The 15001-nt window shown below is 43.4% G+C and overlaps 1 protein-coding gene and 2 non-coding genes across 3 annotated transcripts; all 3 read right to left on the bottom strand.

Annotated features, from left to right (window-relative positions):
- Positions 1-6092: 6092 nt before the first annotated feature.
- Positions 6093-8445, bottom strand: LOC133457941 (nuclear factor 7, ovary-like). The gene has a single exon (XM_061737328.1). The coding sequence runs from the start codon at positions 8318-8320 to the stop codon at positions 6911-6913; it is 1410 nt and encodes a 469-aa protein (XP_061593312.1). The 5' UTR covers positions 8321-8445; the 3' UTR covers positions 6093-6910.
- Positions 8446-11089: 2644 nt separating this feature from the next.
- trnav-cac (transfer RNA valine (anticodon CAC)) lies at positions 11090-11162 on the bottom strand. The gene has a single exon. It is a non-coding gene; the product is annotated as a tRNA-Val (tRNA).
- A 2459-nt stretch (positions 11163-13621) lies between these two features.
- trnav-cac (transfer RNA valine (anticodon CAC)) lies at positions 13622-13694 on the bottom strand. The gene has a single exon. It is a non-coding gene; the product is annotated as a tRNA-Val (tRNA).
- Positions 13695-15001: the final 1307 nt, after the last annotated feature.

Raw genomic sequence — 15001 nt, 5'->3', positions numbered from 1 at the left:
TTGATAATAATAATAATAATAATAATAATAATAATAATAATAATAATAATAACAATAATAATAATTAAAGCTGCAAGCAGCGCTGAACGGGCCCTCGCACGTGCAATTTTCACCAATAAAGGTCAAGGACCGAGTCCCATAACACCAACACGACTATTTATATCAAACCATTCAAAAGTTATGGCAGAAAGTAGGAACTATCAAATATGGACCAATCAGATGAAGGGTGGGCGCGCTTTTTGGCGTCTATCGTCGCCACGGTAACGCTTTTGACTGAGAAAAGTAATGCGTGTTGTCGCAGGATGGAGACGAATATTTTGATGTATAACACACCTGGGTGCACGTTACGATTATACACAATTGGCATAAATTGCACCAAAATTACTTAATTGAAAATGGCCGACTTCCTGTTGGGTTTGGGCCATGGCGTCAAGAGACTTTTCTTTAAGTTGTGACATGATACAGGTGTGTACCGATTTTCGTGCATGTACGTCAAACCGTATCGTGGGGCTTGAGGCTTTGAAGTTTTCTAGGGGGCGCTGTTGAGCCGTTAGGCCATGCCCATTAATGCAAACCATTAAATATCACATTTTTCACCAAGCCTGGCTTGGTGCAAAATTTGGTGACTTTTGGGGCACGTTTAGGGGAAAAAAGGCCCTCCTTTCCTCGGAAGGAAAACGAGAAAAACGAGGATAAAAACCAAAACTCCTACAGATACAATAGGGCCGTCAGTGCTCGGGCCCTAATCATAATACATTTTATTTATAGGCGCCTTCCAGGACACTCCAGGTTACCATACAAAAGGACAATAAAAACAATCAATAAAAACATGGCAATCAATCATAAACATAACAAAGTACAATACATAAAACAACAGTAAAGTGCAATAGTGAGGTAATTCCAGTCCCAGGATTATTGTGAGTGTGCATGTCTGAAGAGGTGAGTGGACAGGTAGAGCTGGGCGTCGTCCGCATAGCAATGAAAATGAATGTTATATTTACGGAAAATCCTGCCAAGGGGGAGGACGTAGATGATGAAAAGGAAGGGGTCCGAGCACTGATCCTTGGGGGACACCAGAGGAGATAGGGACGGGTTGTGATGTAAATGTTTTCAGTTGAACCTGCTGAGTGCGGCCAGAGAGATATGATTTAAACCAGTCCAGGGGTGTCGGATAGATCCTTCTGTGTTTTCCTCCGTCCTGTGGCGTCCCCCAGAGGTCCGTTCTGGGTCCGCTAAGGTTCTCCCTTTACGTACTAGCCCTGGGGTCGATATTCACGAACCATAATATTCCTTTCCGCTGCTTCGCAGACGATGTGCAGGTTTACCTTTCATTAAAGGGACCTTCTTTTTCTTTTACCTTGTCTGGACACATATTAATGGTTAATACCGTGCTGGTAAGAACCTAAGGCATATATATGTGCATTGTTACTATAATTAATATATATATACCCAGTTTTTTTTTGTGTTTTTTTGGTGAAGGGGAGGGGGTGACATCCACTGCTAATCCAGGACGCGAGAACACACATGGAGGCCTCACGTCGAGCACTGGAAATCTGCAACAAATACAAAAAAAAAAAACAGACATGAAACCGACACAGAACCTGCAGAAACACGAGCAGCAACCGTCCCGGGTCTCAAGATCCAATCACAATCTGAGCTAAGCTACCGCAATTAACTAACCCCAAAAACTGCAGAGCAGCATGCAGGTGAACGAGCCGATGTGTTCGGTCGGGCCCGGAGAGAGGGAACCCCCCAACAGGGCGACACCCGCGCTGGCCCGACAACGGAGACCAGACCCAGGCATCCCATTCATTCATCCATTCACCTTGGCGTTGGGCTGATTATTGATTATTGGGTCTTATTATGCTAGCGTTTTGCTAGAAAGCTAAAGTCGCAAAAGTCCCACTGCGCACCAGCAGCTTGACCCCGCTCAGATAAGGAAAAAAAAAATCCCCAAAAAATAAAACACGCCTGAGAAAACCTGAAAAATGCAGGCGATATATTAGTATACAGAAAAGGTTTCCCTTTTTCTTCCATTTATTATTATTATTCGGCATATAATGTGGCCTGAACCACAACGTGCACCCATGCATGTCAGACATCGTCTCCATCGTGCCTCGATGAGCATTACCTTTCTCAGTCAAAAGTGTTACCGTGGCAACGCTAGATGCCAAAAATAAAAAAAAATGACGAAAAATTGCGGCGGTAATTGCTCGGCCAAACTTTATCGTAGAAACATCATTCAAAATTTTCAAAAACTCTGACCGATCGTCCAACCTCATTATGCCAGTTATTACAGTTTTTCGCTATATTTAACTTTCAACTTTTGAAAAATGTCCATTTTATTATGGATAAGGTTATCGTACAGACATCATTACAACATTGACAAACCCGGGACGCTTTTTACTACAACATATTTTAGTCTCATCATGCTAGCTATTACTTTTATTATTTTTGAGATATTTAACTATTCTAATTTTGATGCTAACGGAAATTTGGACGCTTGTTTTCTCGGCAACACGATATCGCAGAGACATCGATCCAACGTTAAAAGACTCGGGACGATCTGGACTACGACACACTGAGGTTTCATTGGGCTGTTGTTTACAACTTTTGAGATGTTGAAGCCAAATTGTCCCATTCTATCCTACGGGGCTTGTTACCATGGCACCAAAATAAAGAAAGAAGAATTCAAGCTTTCCACAAAGTTTAAAGCTTTAACTTGAGCCGTTTGTCAGCCCAGAGAGAGCAAAGGTTCCCGTCTCCAGGTGTGGACGGAAAGGTGTGTCCCTGTCGTTTATCACAGAGAGATTACCTGTGGTCTCCACCCGTCCAAGGCTGCAGGTTTACACCACGGTTACCACGGCAACCTGATAACGTTTCTGATTCACGCCGACCTTTGGACTCCACACGCCGTCCTTCACGTCACAGCTCTCAGCATTGTTCTGTTACCCATACACGCATCAGCCAATCAGCACTCAGGGAGGAGCTTCATGTTGAAAATATAAGGGGTCTGATTGATTAAAAAAATAAAAAATAAATAGATAGAATAAAATAACAAAACAATGAATAAAAAAGAACAATAATAATCGCTTAATAATAAGTGTACCTTCCTAAGCAAAGTAGACGAGAGTTAATGAATATGAATAAATACCAAATGCGTTCAGTGTCATGCTTGAAAAAGAAGTAGCAAGAAGTAAAAAACTGTTTTAATCCCACCCCTAGTCTATGTACATACTCTCGCACACACACACACACACACACACACACACACACACACACACACACACACACACACACACACACACACACACACACACACACACACACACACACACACACACACACACACACACGCAGCAGAGAGCAGCTGGAGTCAGGACTGGGATCAACCCTGAATTCCAATCCGCACCCTAACAGACTCACACTCTTACGTGCGCGCTCCCGCGACTTGCGTAAGGGTTCAGGGCTGTCCCATTCCTAAAGTCGTTAAGTGCGCGAGGGCTCTCGGCAGACATTTTGAGCCCTTACTGCTCACTTACTGTAAGTCCGCATCTCCACAGACTTTTGGAAAGGGAATTACCCACAGTTCATTGCGTTGTGACATAAAAGGAGGTTACCAGGGAGAATGTAAAGAAAACAGGGGGCGGAGGAAAAGGAACCTAGACCCCGTCCACACGTAGCCGGGTATTTTTAAAACCGAATATTTCCCCCCCTCCGTTTATAATATAATTTGTATCCACATTACATCGTTTTAAAAAAAGACCCCTTCCACACATAACCGAAGATCTGCGTTTTCAACCACATTCATAAGCATTCTAAATCTGTAGATCATCTGCGGCTCCCGGGGAAGCTGCGCCTCCGCGGCGCAGCTTCCCCGGCAGGCGCGTCTCCCTCTCGGTCGCCACGGAGCTGCCGCGTTATCGACGCAGCCCTACGCCGTAGCCTACGCCGCAGGGTGCTGTGTCGGTGTAACGCAGTAAACGGTGGTCAAGAGCAGAGACCATTTATTTAATAAATAGCTTGGACGACAGATGGTGGATCATCTGTAGTTCTGTAGTAAACAAACGTCGCACGTCAGAACAGATTTCTTGTTGTTTTGGAGCATAATGTGACGTTCGAAAACGCAAAACTCCGGTTGTCTCTGTCTACACGCATCTACATAAACGGAGTTTTCAAAAATCTTCACTTTGCACAGAGTTTTTTTAAACATTCGTTTATTTGCGTTTTCATGTGGATGACAGGTCCAAACGTAGGAAAATATCTTCGGTTTAGCAGATACCCGGCTACTTGTGGACGGGGTCCAAGTGCGACTGCGAGACGAAACAAGTTCACCTGTAAGTATAAATACATAGCCCACTGGTGATTTAAATTCAGAAACTGCTGTCCCGTGATGATTTTTCAACGGCCCTATGAAATAGGATGGATGAAAAGGAGGAGGAGAGGGAAAAGAAGAGGGATGACCAGTTATCTAAGTTAATTTACATTTTTGGGAAGATGGTGGACAAAATGTAGTTTTCTTCATAATTTTTTTTATTCATAACTTGAGGTTCAATTTCTTTTGTTTTCATTTTATATTAGACAAATCCTCAGTTGACCTGCTGGTGTTGAATAAACAAGACTTGCTTTTCTTTAATCTGAGTACAGTGTTTGAATTAAGATTTCCTTTGTTAACAGAAATGCATACATGTAAATATTAGCAAGATAGTTTTAGATCCAACACAAATAATTCAAGGCAGTAATTTGGTTATTAATTTATTTATGACTACAAAATTTAAACAATTTCAGCAAGTTGAACAAAAACGTTGCAGTAAATAGAGATAATATAACTGAAATATTTAGCTCAGGTTACCATCAATTTATACGCTCTCTTACAAAAATGAAATGACATCATGCTCAAAATGGAAAGTAATTTTAGATGGTCATAACACAGCTGGAATATTTAACTCAGGATACCATCAGTTTACACGCTCTTACAAAAATGAAATTACTCGGCGATCGAGCCTGGCATACTGGATGAGCTGGTATGGGTAGATTGAAAGAAAGACACTACATTAACAAGGAAATACATATTGTACTGTGCGCATATTTAAAAGGTGTTCTTTGTTGAATTTTATGCTCCTTTATATAGGCTACCACTTTGTTTTCAAATATAATAATATAATATTTTCTCCCAAAACAGGTGATCATTCCCAAACTTATAATACCGGTACGTAACATTTTGATCTTGTGACAGGGTGGAGGAGCAGCCACTCAGGTTGATTGGGGACAGGTGTGTCCCATCAACCTCTCCACCCTGCCTGCCTTCATAAGGCATGGCTGCAGCAGCAAGAGGTCTCCCTGTTCTGCTGACTGAAGCCGAAAGCACGTGTGTTGTGGGTGAAGGATCAAATAAAGGAGTTCTGCACTGAAACCCTGTGTCTTCTCTGTCCTGTCGGTCGGGCCCCCGTAGCACTCGCCCTGCTACAGATCTGACTAGGAATTTTGTAAATTGAAATGTTAAATAAAGTTTATAAAAAAAACAAAAACATTTTGATCTGACCTGTTTCCGCTTTCTGCTAAGTGCTGTCCCATTCTTATTTCTACCATTTGGAGCCCTCACACCCTCTCACACTTGATCACTTCCAGCTGACGTCACTGAAGTCTGTGGGGGTTCAGGGCTGGAGGGGTTAGGGTGGAGATTGGAATTCAGCACAAGTTTCTTCACTCTGAACTTCTGCATCTGCTTTCTGCAGCAGCCGTGAAGCTGCACTGACAGCACTGACCGGGACTCTCTCGTAGGACGTCTTTCTCTCTTTCTGCTGCTCCGTCTGTTTCCAACCTTCTTCAATCACTCCTCTCTTCCTAGTTTTCACTTGTCTTTTTATGTCAGTTTGGCTTTTATTCTGTATTATAATATTAATCCTCTACCTCTCTGATTCTTGGGATTGTTGCTCCGTTGGCTTATGTGCTACACGTGTTTCTGTAACTTCAAGAAAATGTGTTCAGCTGTTATCAATAAAATGACCATTTAAATAGAAACCTGTGTCTCCCTGTTTTTACAAACTCATTAAACCAAAGTCAGTTCACTTCATTAATGTTTTATTTCCCCCAAAATGAAATTACATGCAGTTTATTATATCAGGATATCAAATAATTAAAATAAATCATGATCCTGTTTGTTTACCAGGTTAATACAGATGTTTGATTGAAAGAAACTTAAACAAAATCAATGTTTCACATATGAAGGTTTTATGAACCACAGTTAAGAATAATAAAATAAACATACATGATACATTTAACGATTTAAAACATATGAAGCAACAATTATGAAACATTTACTCACATAAGAACCAGCTGTGTTTTTAGACGTTTAAACAGTTTTTCATGTTTTAGTATCTTTTAGTTGCAGTTTGTTTAAAAACTCTGATCTTTGGACTGAAACTTGAGAAGCGACTTATAAACTCTGACATTTGAACACTTACATTTACACAGAAATATGTTATTTAATACCGATTTTATTTGACTTAATGTTATGTTATAAAATCAGCAGGTTGATTAAAAATAGCTCTCAGATTTAGGAACATGGTGGATTTTTATGTTATATTTGTAACTGGTTACAACATTTATTTAAACAGTAAAGTTTGAAAGTAAAACATAAAATCTAATCCCAGTGATTCTAGCACATTTATAACATGAATACAAACTTTGATAAAATGAATCACAACTTTATAAACCTTTATATTTTGTTATCTTATTCAACGCTGAACAAATACGCTGAATGTTTTACAATAATATTTAAATGTGTCGTATTTTCAAAGTTTTGAGATTCGTTTGTTTGCACATGTGAACTTTTTACTTAAAATAATCCTGATCTTGGAAAAGTTATTCCATCAAAACATTAAAGACACATGAATATATTTTCTTTATCTCAGGTTAATCTATTCTTTGTCTGACAGATTCTGATCTCAGAAGTTTTTGCATAACCAGAGTTTAGAACACAGAAAAAAGGGAAGAGTTTCTCAGTGAAAGTGTCACTGTGAGTGGTGATGTGTGTCATGTCTTCAGGGTTGTAGAAGGAAACCGTCCCCCCGTCATAGTCCAGCTGGACTCTGATCCTCCGGAGACTCGTCTCCACCGTGACCATCTTACCAACACCATTGATGTATTTTCCATCACGATGCCATAAACACCAGATTCCATATTTAGGTGAAGCAGAGAGTATCTCTCCCTTCCTGTCATATGAGTCTTTAACCAAACCAACATACCAGTCAGGATGATCTCCCACCTGCAGCTCCCAGCTGTGTTTCCCTGAGCTCAAACCCTCACAACCAAAAACATGGGCGTATTTGACGTTTCTCTCTGGATTATCAGGAAGCTGCTGGTCTGTATATCCACATCTCACACTGGTCAGATCAGCAGACAGATAGAGACGGGGGTGTGCAGTGTTTGGGTCCAGAACCACCGGGCTGAAGTGGACCTGGTCCCCCATCTTCTCCCAGACTCTGAAGGCCAGGTTTCCCAGGTGTTTGGCCTCGTCTACCAGAGTTCCTGAGAGCAGCCGTGGATCTGACACTGAGCTCTGCTCTCTGGCTCTGTCCCGGGTGGTTTTAAACCTGCTGAGGAACGTCATGTTGTCTTTCTGCAGCTCTTCTTCCACAGCAGAGATGCTGTCTGACAGAGAGGAGATCTGCTCCGTGATCCTCTTCCTCTCCCCGCTGATCCTCCTCCCCTTCTGCTGCTCTTCCTCCCTCAGAGCTGCCAGTCTGGACTCCTCTTCCTCCTTCAGGAACTGCTGGAGTTTGTTGAACTCTGCTCTGATCTGCTTCTCTGTGGACAGCAGCTGCTTCTCCGAGTGTTCAACCACATCTTTATATGTTTCCTCCACTCGTTGGTATTTCTTCCTCTTGTCCTGCAGAGACTTTAAGTCAGATTTCAGCTGCTCCTTCAGCTCACCGACTGCTTCTTCTACAGGAACCACTTTATGGTTTTGGTGCTGAGAAAACTCACAGAAAGGACACACAGCTCTCTGTTCATCTCTACAGAACAGTGGAGGTATTCCTGGGTGTTTCTTACAAACCTCCTTTCCAGTCTCAGACGATCCGCCTGTCTGTCTTCCAGCAAAAGAGTCGGCAAGTCCCTTCAGTGAAAAGTTCACAACAAGACCTTTAGAAGATTTTCTTTTACAGATGGGACAGTTTCTGTCTTTAGCTTCTTCCCAGAACTTTTTCAGGCAGCTTGAACAGAAGTTGTGGCTGCAGCTCAGAGACACCGGATCTTTGAAAGTCTCTAAACAAACCTGGCAGCTCAGGTAATCTTTAAAAAGAGTTTTTTCATCCATTTTTTCAAATCTTTGAAGTATTCTTCAATCAGTAACTCACCAGTTAAATGTCCCTCTGAATCACAGATTTAAGTCCTTTTATTTCAGGTGTTTAGTTCATAACCTCCACCCTGAAATGGCGTCTCAGCTCCGTTCAGTCATAAAAATGAACTTTGAGTTTCACCTATTAACTTTACTGACGTCAACAGATAGATTTATATGTTCTTATCAGCAGGGAGCGCAGTTTGACTTGTTATTAAGAGATATAATCAAGTGACTTGAGTATCCCAACATATCCCAACAAGCCAGTTTACACATCAGAGGTAAATACTGTATAACAGTAGGCAGTACATCATTCCTGGAGCAGTAAAAAACAGCTGGAAGTCAGGTTTCAGTTTGAGGAGAGTAACGAAGTGAGCAGTAGAAAATACATATGAAGGGAAGGAAACTTATCTCAAAACATATACTCAAGAATATATTTTAAAAACGAAATAATAATAATTAAAGCTGCAAGCAGCGATGAACGGGCCCTCGCACCCACGTTCAGGCGTGCTGCAGTGGAAGCTTGTATGACTTGCATGTACAGTGCCTTGCGAAAGTATTTGGCCCCCTTGATCTGTGTCCCACTTATTGTTGATTCTTCACAAAAAATTAGTTTTATATCTTTATGTTTGAAGCCCGAAATGTGGCAAAAGGTCACAAAGTTCAAGGGGGCCAAATACTTTTGCAAGGCACTGTAGATGTCTTCAGGCCTGGACATTTAGCGGATAACACCAGCCACGACTCTCTATATCAAACCATTCAAGTTATGGCAGAAAGTAGGAACTATCAAATATTGACCAATCAGATGAAGGGGGGGAGCGCTTTTTGGTGTCTATCATAGCCACGGAAACACTTTTGAATGAGAAAAGTAACGCGCGTCGTCACAGGATTGACACGCACATTTTGATGTATAACACACCTGGGTGCACGTTACGGTTCGGGCCGTATTAACGGCCGAAGAAATGGCATAAATTGCGCCAAAATTACACGATTAATTCAAAATGTTCATAATGGCCGACTTCCTGTTTGGTTTCGGCCATGGCGACAGGGGACTTTTCTTTAAGTTGCAACATGATACAGGTGTGTACCGATTTTCGTGCATGTTCGTCAAACCATATTGTGGGGCTTGAGGCACAAAGTTTTCTATTATTAATGGCATTAATTCAAATACACGGATATGATACCTTAGAACATGATTTTACTGCTTTTTGGTATATAATCTATTTTGTAGTCTGGTAGAGTCCTCCCCTAGGGAAAACAACACCAAACGCCGCTGGGTTGGTGTGCAGTTTCCTATTGAAATAATATCTCACACTACTGAGGTTCGATGAAAAACATTAATTATATGAAGTTGGTAATTAAAGATTACAATATTTAGATATCACTCATCACACCAGTAAACAGGAGAAACCACAATGGTCAATTCTCGCCAAATACAGTAAATTTCAATTGTCCCTGAACGCACCAGTGGATGAAAGATGCAGTGGATGAAGAAATAATCGTCAATTTAAGAATTCCGTCGATCCCTAAATGTATCGATAGCGAAACAATTTTATCCTTAAGAAACGCAAGTGTTATACAGTCCACTTTTTCTTTCCCCGTTCGGCATGGCCTGGGGCGGCCGCCCCTTTACTCCGCCTGCTCCAAGTGGCTGTGGTTCTGTTTGCCCAATACAGGCAGATTTTGCGGCTGTAATCGGGGCATCCCTTCTATTTCTGAAAAGTTCTAGTCGGTCTCAGCCGGCTCTTGGCGCTGCGCGTGGCCGCGCGCTCCCGACCGGATCGCGGATGAAAGCCCAATAATGTAATAATATAATAAAATAAAGTAATTGCAAAGCGGATGTGAAATATGGTGGCCTCAAAATCAGGATTGGTTTATTTCACCCGGCCGCCCGCTCTGCCCCCCTTGCTCCGCTAGATCACACCGCATCTTTGGCTGTAATAAGATTAAATATCCCCCAAAACTCAGTCACGATTAAACACACATTACAGCCAAGACTTATGTGACTCCGTGACTCCACACATTGCTTCAACAATAATTACAGCACGTAATTTGATGAAAGATGTATACCTGACCGAAAGGTGACGCTATGGAGTTCATCCAAGATTGTCATATCCACTTTTTCAGAATGGAAGCCTGATTAAAGGTATAGATTTTGAGTCAAATTGGACAAAGTATGTGCAATTTAGAACAACTTTTATGTTCATGGCGAGACACCGAAATTTGACTACCTCTAAGGGTGACACCTTTTGATAAACCACTTTCTGGAAGAACCTTTTCGGACGTGGAAATTAGTAATTTTCTCCGGTCGCGGTCAATACAGCCGAGGACCGGTGATCGACGAAAAAGTGTCCGACAACGGTGCGCCTTTCTCGGACTCGGTCGGCTGGAAGTCCCGGTCCTCGGCCCGGTTCTCATGAATTTTAGAGGACCTCCAGCGGGGTCTCTGGGACCCCAAAGATGCTCATCCACGGTTGTTTCACCTCTTTAGGACCTTCCAGGGCTGAGAAACCAGCCCTCAGCCTGTTTCAGGCAGTTATGTTTCTTTTTTTCCTGTAAATTTGGACATTTAAAGTGTAGGTGAAAGGAGAATAACTGGCTCTTGGTCAGTTGTGGAAGTGCAACAAAAATGCATTTCTGCATGAAACCCAATGCGAGAAAGAGATGGTCTGCCTTCCTGTCCTGTGCACCAAGAAGAGGACTGCAGTGGTTTTCCAAGTCCAAATAATGTTATTGGAAAGTCATACATGTTTCCGCCCAGTTTCGAACAGGGGACCTTTCGCGTGTGAGGCGAACGTGATAACCACTACACTACAGAAACTGACATGCTTTGAAAAAGGCGGGCATAATCAAAAAAATATTATAAAAAATCTCTTGCTACAATTCTTGACAGCAAGATGGATACTGAAGGTCAAGTCAAAGTCCAAAGAAGTTCCTGATTACAGCTGACAAAGTAATTGCACCAATCCAAAGGATTGTGCTGCAACTTTGAGATACCCAATGCTGCAGCAGGAGATTACCACCTTTCCGCTGGCTCTCCGCCACCTCAGCGCAAGGGGAATGTGGATGAAGCCGCGCGATTCTCGGCTGGTTCCCCAGATATAACCAATAAAAATGTTTTATACTTTCCTACAAACCTATTTCACTGTGTTCCAAATGGTCTGAAACGTGCTCTAAACCACTTTCTGGAAGAACCTTTTCGGACGTGGAAATTAGTAATTTTCTCCGGTCGCGGGCTGCCAAACTCCCATGTCTGTTCATAAGGTGCCATGTGGCGCTCGTTCACGGTTCGTAATACGAGTCCGAGAACACCACGAGAGAGTTTAGAATGCTCGTGAGGGTAGAACAGCGTCGTTCGGCCAGAGTTTTGAACGCTAAATCGCTCGGGTCGGGACCTCCAGCCGAGGACCGGTGATCGACGAAAAAGTGTCCGACAACGGTGCGCCTTTCTCGGACTCGGTCGGCTGGAAGTCCCGGTCCTCGGCCCGGTTCTCATGAATTTTAGAGGACCTCCAGCGGGGTCTCTGGGACCCCAAAGATGCTCATCCACGGTTGTTTCACCTCTCTAGGACCTTCCAGGGCTGAGAAACCAGCCAACAGTCTGTTTCAGGCAGTTATGTTTCTTTTTTTTTGCAAATTTGGACATTTAATGTGTAGGTGAAAGGAGAATGACTGGCTCTTGGTCAGTTGTTGAAGTGCAACAAAAATGCATTTCTGCATGAGACCCAATGCAAGAAAGAGATGGTCTGCCTTCCTGTCCTGTGCACCAAGAAGAGGACTGCAGTGGTTTTCCAAGTCCAAATAATGTTATTGTAAAGTCATACATGTTTCCGCCCAGTTTCGAACAGGGGACCTTTCGCGTGTGATGCGAACGTGATAACAACTACACTACGGAAACTGCCATGCTTTGAAAAAGGCGGGCATAATCAAAAAAATACTATAAAAAATCTCTTGCTACAATTCTTGACAGCAAGATGGATACTGAAGGTCAAGTCAAAGTTCAAAGAAGTTTCTGATTACAGCTGACAAAGTAATTGCACCAATCCAAAGGATTGTGCTGCACCATTGAGATACCCAATGCTGCAGCAGGAGATTACCACCTTTCCGCTGGCTCTCCGCCACCTCAGCGCAAGGGGAATGTGGATGAAGCCGCGCGATTCTCGGCTGGTTCCCCAGATATAAGCAATAAAAATGTTTTATACTTTCCTACAAACCTGTTTCACTGTGTTCCAAATGGTCTGAAACGTGCTCTAAACCACTTTCTGGAAGAACCTTTCAGACGTGGAAATTAGTAATTTTCTCCGGTCGCGGTCCGCCAAACTCACATGTCTGTTGTGAAAGGTGCCACGTGTTTTTCTCGCTCACGGTTAGTAATACGAGTCTGAGACCACCACGACAGAGTTTAGAATATTCTGGAGGGTAGAAGGGCGTCGTTTGGCCCGAGTTTTGACCGCTAAGTCGCTCGGGTCGGGCCTTCCAGCAGAGGACCGATGATCGACGAAAAAGTGTCCGACAACGGTGCGCCTTACTCGGACTCGGTCGGCTGGGAATCCCGGTCCTCGGCCCGGTTCTCATGAATTTTAGAGCACCTCCAGTAGGATCTCTGGGACCCCAAAGATGCTCATCCACGGTTGTTTCACCTCTCCAGCACCTTCCAGGGCTGAGAAACCAGCCATCAGCCTGTGTCAGGCAGTTATGTTTCTTTTTTTCCTGCAAATTTGGACATTAAAGTGTAGGTGAAAGGAGAATGACTGGCTCTTGGTCAGTTGTGGAAGTGCAACAAAAATGCATTTCTGCATGAGACCCAATGCGGGAAAGAGATGGTCTGCCTTCCTGTCCTGTGCACCAAGAAGAGGACTGCCGAGGACCGGTGATCGACGAAAAAGTGTCCGACAACGGTGCGCCTTTCTTGGACTCGGTAGGCTGGAAGTCCCGGTCCTGGGCCCGGTTCTCATGAATTTTAGAGGACCTCCAGCGGGGTCTCTGGGACCCCAAAGATGCTCATCCACGGTTGTTTCACGACTCTAGGACCTTCCAGGGCTGAAAAACCAGCCATCAGCCTGTTTCAGGCAGTTATGTTTCTTTTTTTCCTGCAAATTTGGACATTTAAAGTGTAGGTGAAAGGAGAATGACTGGCTCTTCGTCAGTTGTGGAAGTGCAACAAAAATGCATTTCTGCATGAGACCCAATGCGAGAAAGAGATGGTCTGCCTTCCTGTCCACCAAGAAGAGGCCTGCAGTGGTTTTCCAAGTCCAAATAATGTTATTGTAAAGTCATACATGTTTCCGCCCAGTTTCGAACAGGGGACCTTTCGCGTGTGAGGCGAACATGATAACCACTACACTACGGAAACTGCCATGCTTTGAAAAAGGCGGGCATAATCAAAAAAATACTATAAAAAAATCTCTTGCTACAATTGTTGACAGCAAGATGGATACTGAAGGTCAAGTCAAAGTCCAAAGAAGTTCCTGATTACAGCTGACAAAGTAATTGCACCAATCCAAAGGATTGTGCTGCAACTTTGAGATACCCAATGCTGCAGCAGGAGATTACCACCTTTCCGCTGGCTCTCCGCCACCTCAGCGCAAGGGGAATGTGGATGAAGCCGCGCGATTCTCCGCTGGTTCCCCAGATATAACCAATAAAAATGTTTTATACTTTCCTACGAACCTATTTCACTGCGTTCCAAATGGTCTGAAACGTGCTCTAAACCACTTTCTGGAAGAACCTTTTCGGACGTGGAAATTAGTAATTTTCTCCGGTCGCGGTCCGCCAAACTCCCATGTTTGTTCATAAGGTGCCATGTGGCGCTCGTTCACGGTTCGTAATACGAGTCCGAGAACACCACGAGAGAGTGTAGAATGCTCGGGAGGGTAGAACAGCGTCGTTCGGCCAGAGTTTTGAACGCTAAATCGCTCGGGTCGGGACTTCCAGCAGAGGACCGATGATCGACGAAAAAGTGTCCGACAACGGTGCGCCTTTCTCGTACTCGGTCGGCTGGAATCCCGGTCCTCGGCCCGGTTCTCATGAATTTTAGAGCACCTCCAGTAGGATCTCTGGGACCACAAAGATGCTCATCCACGGTTGTTTCACCTCTCCAGCACCTTCCAGGGCTGAGAAACCAGCCATCAGCCTGTGTCAGGCAGTTAATATGTTTCTTTTTTTCCTGCAAATTTGGACATTTTAAAGTGTAGGTGAAAGGAGAATGATCGGCTCTTGGTCAGTTGTGGAAGTGCAACAAAAATGCATTTCTGCATGAGACCCAATGCGAGAAAGAGATGGTCTGCCTTCCTGTCCTGTGCACCAAGAAGAGGACTGCAGTGGTTTTCCAAGTCCAAATAATGTTATTGGAAAGTCATACATGTTTCCGCCCAGTTTCGAACAGGGGACCTTTCGCATGTGAGGCGAACGTGATAATCACTACACTACAGAAACTGACATGCTTCGAAAAAGATGGGCATAATCAAAAAAATACTATAAAAAATCTCTTGCTACAATTCTTGACAGCAAGATGGATACTGAAGGTCAGGTCAAAGTTCAAAGAAGTTTCTGATTACAGCTGACAAAGTAATTGCACCAATCCAAAGGATTGTGCTGCAACTTTGAGATACCCAATGCTGCAACAGGAGATTACCACCTTTCCGCTGCCTCTCCGCCACC

Source organism: Cololabis saira, chromosome 13 (assembly GCF_033807715.1).
Source record: "Cololabis saira isolate AMF1-May2022 chromosome 13, fColSai1.1, whole genome shotgun sequence".
Taxonomy (NCBI): domain Eukaryota; kingdom Metazoa; phylum Chordata; class Actinopteri; order Beloniformes; family Belonidae; genus Cololabis; species Cololabis saira.
Note: the sequence above shows the minus strand (reverse complement) of the source record. Positions and strands in the feature narration are given on the sequence as shown.